The 6,921-nt window shown below is 63.2% G+C and overlaps 1 protein-coding gene across 1 annotated transcript in view; it reads left to right on the forward strand.

Moving 5' to 3' along the window:
* The window catches only part of CNKSR1 (connector enhancer of kinase suppressor of Ras 1), a 9,461-nt gene extending 3,508 nt beyond the window's left edge, over positions 1–5,953 (forward strand). The window contains exons 2-18 of the mRNA XM_014948610.1: positions 90–280; positions 369–453; positions 717–758; positions 924–1,361; positions 1,780–1,865; positions 1,949–1,974; positions 2,124–2,405; positions 2,492–2,655; positions 2,929–2,959; positions 3,065–3,237; positions 3,321–3,394; positions 3,965–4,036; positions 4,133–4,206; positions 4,627–4,691; positions 4,769–4,883; positions 5,117–5,298; positions 5,706–5,953. Of these exons, the coding sequence (XP_014804096.1) occupies positions 90–280; positions 369–453; positions 717–758; positions 924–1,361; positions 1,780–1,865; positions 1,949–1,974; positions 2,124–2,405; positions 2,492–2,655; positions 2,929–2,959; positions 3,065–3,237; positions 3,321–3,394; positions 3,965–4,036; positions 4,133–4,206; positions 4,627–4,691; positions 4,769–4,883; positions 5,117–5,298; positions 5,706–5,906 (2,301 nt within the window). The 3' untranslated portion in view covers positions 5,907–5,953. The remainder of the gene's footprint in view (positions 1–89; positions 281–368; positions 454–716; positions 759–923; positions 1,362–1,779; positions 1,866–1,948; positions 1,975–2,123; positions 2,406–2,491; positions 2,656–2,928; positions 2,960–3,064; positions 3,238–3,320; positions 3,395–3,964; positions 4,037–4,132; positions 4,207–4,626; positions 4,692–4,768; positions 4,884–5,116; positions 5,299–5,705) is intronic.
* Positions 5,954–6,921: the final 968 nt, after the last annotated feature.

Consider the following 6,921-nt stretch of genomic DNA (forward strand, 5'->3'; position numbering starts at 1 on the left):
CCCTGGGCTGAGTGAATTTGGGATGTACAAGCACCCTCTAGACCCCCACTGCCCTTCTGTCCCCCGGTGTCCCTGTGTCCCCCCCCCAGGACTCGGGGCTGGCGAGCACCAGCCTGCGGACACTGACGGAGAGGCTGCAGGAGCTGGCACAGGACATCCAGGGCCTGGTGCTGGGGGGGCCACCAGCAGAGGCTGCCCCCCGGCCACCCCCCCTGGCCCTCCTGGCCCGTGTCGTCGACCTGGTCGGGGCTGCCAAGGGGCTCTTCTCCTGGCTCAACAGGTCTGGGGGTGGGTGGGGGCACCCATGGGTGCTGGGGGCACCCCTTGCCCAGGTCTGAGCTCTCTCTGTGTGTCCCCCCCCTCCCCAGGTACCTCTTCTCCACCCTCAATGACTTCTCAGCCAGCAGGGACATCGTCCTGCTCTGTGCCCAGCTGGCAGAGACGCTGCAGGAGGTGGGTGCCCGGGGTGGGGGGGGTGCCCCACGCTGCCCCGAGGCCATGGTGATGGGCACGGTGTCAGGGTTGGGGAAGGGAAACCAGCCATCTACTTGCCCATTCCCCCAAAACTCTGCCTGCTGGAGGAGGGGGGAGAGCTGGGGTGATGGGGGATGTGGTAAAAGGGGGGGTGGTTCCCTGTGGGGCCCCCCCAGCTGGGATGGAGGGGACTGAGCCACCCCGTTCTGCTCAGCCCCACATTTTGTGTCCCCCCTCCCCAGGACTGCCCCCCGGCTGAGAGGGACAGCCAGATCCTGCAGATTGTAAGTGCTGGGTGAGGAGGGGGTGTTGGGCATGGGAGGGGGGGGGCCAAGTGCTACCAGGGTGTCCCCCCTCAACCTTCCCCCCCCCCACTGTTGGGAGGGGGGGGGCCAAGTGCTACCAGGGTGTCCCCCCTCAACCTTCCCCCCCCCCACTGTCACCCCCAGTGCCAGCACATCGTGGGCATCTGCGAGAACATTGTGGGCTGCAGCCCCCCCACGCTGCTGGACCGCAGGGCTGTGCTGCAACGTGTGGGGCTGGTGCTGCCCCCCAGCCCACGGGGCAGCCCCCCGTCGTCCCCCGACACCCTGGCGTTGCCTTCTGGCCTGGGGGATGTGGGAGCTGTGGCTGGGGAATTGTGTAGGACACAGGAACCGTGGCTGGGGAGATCAGTGGGATCTGCAGCCAGGGAGGATGTGGGGGATGCGGGAGCTGTGGGGCTGGGCAGCCGTGGGGCGGTGTGGGGCCGGGGCCACGGCTCACCCGGGGATGTGCAGGTCGTCAACCTGGCCAAGAAGCTGCTGGAGAAGGCGAGTGGGGTGACACTGGTGCTGAAGAAGATCCCCCTCGACCTCCCCAGATCGCCCCCCTCTCCCAGGCAGCAGGTGAGTGATCCCAGTGCTCCCAGTACAGCCCGTGCCATGCTGGGAACCGGGCAGGGATGCTCAGAGCTGGGCATCTCCCACCACACTGGTGGTCCCTAACACTCTGGGGGGCCATGGTGGGAGATGGGCTGGTCCCCCGACACCCTGGCGTTGCCTTCTGGCCTGTGGAGGAGCCCCCCAACATCTCCTGACACCCCAACGCAGCCCCACAGCCCGTGGGGGAGCCCCCCGATGTCCCCTGACGCTCCAGCACTGCCCTCTGACACACTGGGAAGACCCCCATCGCTCCCCACTGCCCCCATGCTGGGAACCGGGCAGGGATGCTCAGAGCTGGGCATCTCCCACCACACTGGTGGTCCCTAACACTCTGGGGGGCCATGGTGGGAGATGGGCTGGTCCTGACACTCCATCCCCACAGCTCCCAGGAGCAGTTGTGGATATTGGGGATCCCCCCGGCAGCAGGAGAGGCGAATGCCCAGGGAGCCCCGTGTCCCTGACCTCCAGGTGAGCCCTGTCCCCTGAGACCCCAACACCCCCAGCCTGGAGGGGTTTGGGTGCCCCTTCCTAACTTTTTTTTTGGGGGGAAGAGGTGCCGGCAGCGCAGCAGCTGCCTGTGAGTTGCTGGGGAAAGCTGGCAGCGGTCTTAAGGAATGAAAAGGAACAAGGAAAAAAAAAAAAAACCAAGTTAAAAAAAAAAAAAAGTGGCTGTGTTTGTAATTCATTCACTTGGTAACGTTTTAATGGGGTTGAAACTATATTTAGACATGACCCTTCTCCTCTCCCGGAATGGAAAGGCGTGTGCGGAGCCGGCGACAGGGAAAACCGAGGGTGCCCCGAGCGAGAGCGGGGCCGGACGGACCCCAACAGTGGGACCCCCCTCCCCTGCCACCCCCACAGCCGTCGGGGGGTGTTGTTTTGGCTCAGGGCTCCCTTCTCCCCACAGCGCTGCTGCGGACTTGGACTCGGGGCCAGACTCGGCGCCGGATCCTGTCACCGACGAAGAGGACGGAGGGGACGAGCGGGACTCGGAGCTGCCCGGCTGTGGTAGGAGGGGAGCAGAGGGGGGGTCTGGGGACAGGATGGTTTATCCCCCCAGGATGGGAGGCTGGAGCCCTGCTGGCTGTTTGCAGGTCCTTCAGAGGAGGAGGCGGCGTGGGAGGGTGAGACCCCGCTGGGCACCCCCCCCTCCCCGGGTGTCCCCGCTGTCACCGGACCCTACGTGTCAGAGCTCAGCCCCACGGCAGCCCCTGCCACGGGGGCTGGGGGTGCAGAACCCGGCCAGGTCCCCGAGGAGGTGAGAGTGGGTGGGAGAGGAGAGCTGAGCATTGAGGGGGGGGTCCCTGGGGAGACATCAGTGGGGGACATGCAGGACTCCGTGTCCTGACAGAGCTGGGAGGCAAAATGCCCATCCCTTGGGTGGGATTCCCCTCTGAGCTCACTGCTGTGGGGTGTGTGAGTTGTGGGGGGTCCCTAAGGGGCTGGGGGTGCTGCTGGGGGTCTCAGCTAGTGCTGCCCTGCCCTCACCCCCCCAGCATGATCCCTAACTCATCTCTGTCTCCCCATCCAGGGCAGCCCGCGGACGGGACGCAGACCGAAAGGTGAGTGGGACCCCACCAGGGCTGGGGCAAACGGGGCTGGGGGGTCTCCCCCGGGCTCTCCCCCCTGCTATTAACCCCCACCCCCACCACCACTGTGGCCAGCAGGAGTGGCGACCAGGCTGAGCCGCCGGCGGGTCTCGTGCCGGGACCTGGGCCGGGTGGACTGCGATGGCTGGCTCCTGAAGAAGAAAGACCACGTGGGCTTCATGGCCCAGAAGTGGAAGCGGTGCTGGTTTGTGCTGAAGGGCCACACGCTCTACTGGTACAACCATCCCAACGTGAGTGGGGACGCTGGGTGTCCTCCATCCCCACCTGGGGCAGCCGAAGGCGGGCGGTGAACGTGGCTGTGTTCTCCTCACAGGATGAGAAGGCTGCGGGTCTCATCAACGTGGCCACCTACGACCTGGAGAGCACGAGGGAGCAGAAGAAAAAATAGTGAGTGGGGCCTCTCTCACCGTGGACCTCCCAGCTGGAGGTGGAGGGGAGGATGCTGTCCCAATTCCCCATCCCTGGAGGGGTTCAAGGCCAGGCTGGATGGGGCTTGGAGCAACCTGGGTTGGTGGGAGGTGTCCATGCCCAGGGCAGGGGGGTTGGAACTTGATGATCTCTAAGGTCCCTTCTAACTCTAACCATTCTATGATTCTCTATGATATAAAAATCATAACTAAGACTACCAAGGGCCCATGCTGATGAGTCCTACTGGGTACCACCTGCATGTCCCTGCGGTGATGGCAATGTCCCCACGGGGCTGGTGGGGTCCCTGCAGTGCTGGCAGGACCTCACATCTGACAATGATGGGAACCCATGCTTTGAGCCAGATGTACATTGTGCTACTGGTGTTATCTGGGCCGGGGCTGAGGAGCAGAGCATCTCTGATGGCAGGGAAAAGATCCCTGTGCTGGGTTGGGACAGGGGGGCTGTGGTGTGGGGGAGGCTGGAAGGGGGGCTTGGGGCTGGCTCTGGTGCTGGGTGACCCCAGCAGCAAGGGCTTGTCCTCCTCCCCAGCGTGTTCCAGCTCTCCCATCAGAGGTACAAGCCCTTCGTCTTTGCTGCAGAAACGTTGGCTGATTTGAGCATGTGAGTAACGCGCCGGTGGGTGACAGCCCGTTGTGGTCCCACCACACCAGGTTGGCCATCGCCCCCCATCTGCCCGACCATCCTTTCCTTCCCCAGGTGGGTCAGTCACCTCCTCACAGCCAAAAAGAAGTACGCCCTAGCCCACCAGTCGGTCCCAGACAGGGAGGAAGGTAACGATGCCGGTGGGTGACAGCCCTTTGTGGTCCCACCACATCAGGCTGGCCATTGCCCTCCATATGCCCAACCATCCTTTCCTTCCCCAGGTGGGTCAGTCACCTCCTCACAGCCAAAAAGAAGTACGCCCTAGCCCACCAGTCGGTCCCAGACAGGGAGGAAGGTAACGAGCCCTTCTCAGGGTGGGAGAAGGGGTCGGTTCTTCCCGAGGGACATGGGGACCCCAGGAGGAGCTGTGGGCTGGGGGTCCCGGTGGTGCTGCAGCCCCTGCAATGAGACCCCTGGGAGCTTTGCTCGTGATTTGGGGGATATGTGAGAAATGGTCCCTGAGAGGAGGGCCGGGAGGGGGGGATGCTCAGCCCTGGGGAGGGTGTAGGGGGGTTCCCACTCCCACCATCCTCCTCCGTGGCCTCCAGACTGCTACAGCGAGACAGAAGCCGAAGACCCTGATGATGAGTCCCCCAGGCACGGATGCGACTCGGTGAGTGGCCCCAGGGGAGATCCTGGGGAGGAGACAGGAGATCCCCCATCTCACCTCCCGCCCCCTCTCTCCCCCAGCCAAAGAAGAGGCTGCAAAACGCCCCGGAGAGAGCCCAGCTCTTCATGGCCAGCGGCGAGTCCAGCAGCACAGCCAGCAGCCCCCAGGGCAGCCCCCGGCCCTGCTCGCCCGTGGGTAGGTGCTGGGGGGTGACATCAGTCACCCTGTCACCTTTAATCGAAGTTAGGGCCACCCTTTTGTGGGGGGGTGTGCTGGTGGGGGGGGATAATTCAAGTTGGGATGTATTTGCGTGAGAACCACATGGTGCCTTGGGGATGCTCTTGGGGCAGGGTTCTCCTGTGGGGGCAGCCCCGTGGGGTTTTGGGGCTGGCCCCCCCGTGCTACGGTGCCCCCCTCTCCTCACCCAGAGCCCGCCGGGGAGGATCTCGAGTGCCTGATGCGGTGCCTGAAGCAGGGGGGGGTGTCCCTCATCGGGCGGCAGCGGTTCCTGACGCAGGAGCAGTGCCGCAAGTCCTTCATCCGGCGCAACAAGAACCCCCACATCAACGAGAAGGTGCACGTGGTGCGGGCCCTGCAGAGCACCCTCAAGGTGGGAACCCACAGATTTCCCCCCCACAGTTCCCCCGTAAAGCCCAGGGACAGGGCTACCTGGAGGTCAGGGACACGGGGCTCCCTGGGCATTCACCGCTCCTGCTGCCGGGGGGATCCCCAATATCCAAAACTGCTCCCGGGAGCTGGGGATGGAGTGTCAGGACCAGCCCGTCTCCCATCACGGCCCCCCAAAGTGTTAGGGACCAGTAGTGTGGTGGGAGATGCCCAGCTCTGAGCATCCCTACCCGGTTCCCAGCACAGCCCAGCGCGGCACGGGCTGTACTGGGAGCACTGGGATCACTCACCCACTGCCTGGGAGAGAGGGCAAGCCAGGGAGGTCGAGGGGGATCTTCTTCTGCCCCAGGGGCAGGTGACCACCCCAAAATGCACCCATCCTCTCGGCAGGCGAAGGTGGAGGAGCTGCAGGCCCTGGAGCAGCTGCTGAGCGACGCTGCCCTCACCTCGGAGAAGTTCACCCGCTGGAAGGAGGAGCACCAGGAGCTCTACCAGGAGCTGCGGGAGTGGTGGGCACGGCAGGAGGGCCAGGACCCCCACGGGGGGCTCGGGGCCGAGCATGTTCCCCCTGAAGAAGCAGCTGAACCCTGACACCCCACCAGGACCTCTCTGGCACAATAAAATATTTTTTTAATTTTTATCTGCCGCTAAAAGTCCCGGTGCTGCAGGAGCAAAGCAGGTGCTCTGCCCATCCTGGGGGGGCTGCACGAGGGGCTTGAGGATTTTTGAAGGCTCAGCCCCCCAACATTGGACTTGCTGCAGGAGAATTGTCTTCTGCTCCATCCCCCCTCCCCGGGGTGGGACGTTGTAGTGACAGTCTTGCTTTTTTTTTCCAAAGACATTTTGCCTTGGCTGCGTTTTGGCAACGGGGCAAGAGGGCAGGGGGGGCTTTTCCTGGAAGAACATGCCCCCCACCACACACACCGACCCAGCCTTTTCTGCTGGAATTAAAACTGTGTCGACAAGGGCTGATGTTTCTTCTTGGAGCTGGAATGTCCTGTGCCATGTGCCACCATCCTCAAGGGGTTGTGGCATCCCCTCTGTGCCTCTGCTCCCTCCTCTCTCCCCAGCCCAGCTTGGGGACAATGACACCCACCCCTGGACAGGATTGGGCTCTGATGGTGCTGCGAGGCCAGGAAGGGCAATAAAGCAGGGAAAATGTCTCGGGAAGGACTGGGGTCTTCTGGGGGGTTTGTGCAGCTCACAAGGGGGAAGGGGAGAGCGTGGGGAGGATGGGGAAGGAGATGTGGTCACCCCTGGAAATGGCAGAAGGGTCCTGCTCCTCCCCGTGCCACCCAGTCCCTTGCAGACATGCTACAGCTGGGTACAAGGATGCTCTTCATTTAAGCAGCAGCTGCAGAGGCTAAAACCTGCGTGAGGATTAAAGCACAATCAAGTAACAGGTGAGTGAGTGAAAAATTAAGAGTGAGAAGAGGTAAAAAGGGGAAACGGACCAACCTCTTCTTCCAACCAGTGGTGGTCCAAGGTACGTACAGGGATGGCCACAGCAGGAGGCTGAGGAGCTGCTGTCACCCCACAGCGAGCAGCACGATCCCCATGATGCTCATGGCGGGGACCAGTCTGTCCCAGCACCTCAATAATCCAT

The sequence above is a fragment of the Calidris pugnax genome, unplaced genomic scaffold (assembly GCF_001431845.1).
Source record: "Calidris pugnax isolate Ruff unplaced genomic scaffold, ASM143184v1 scaffold162, whole genome shotgun sequence".
NCBI classification, from domain to species: Eukaryota; Metazoa; Chordata; class Aves; order Charadriiformes; family Scolopacidae; genus Calidris; species Calidris pugnax.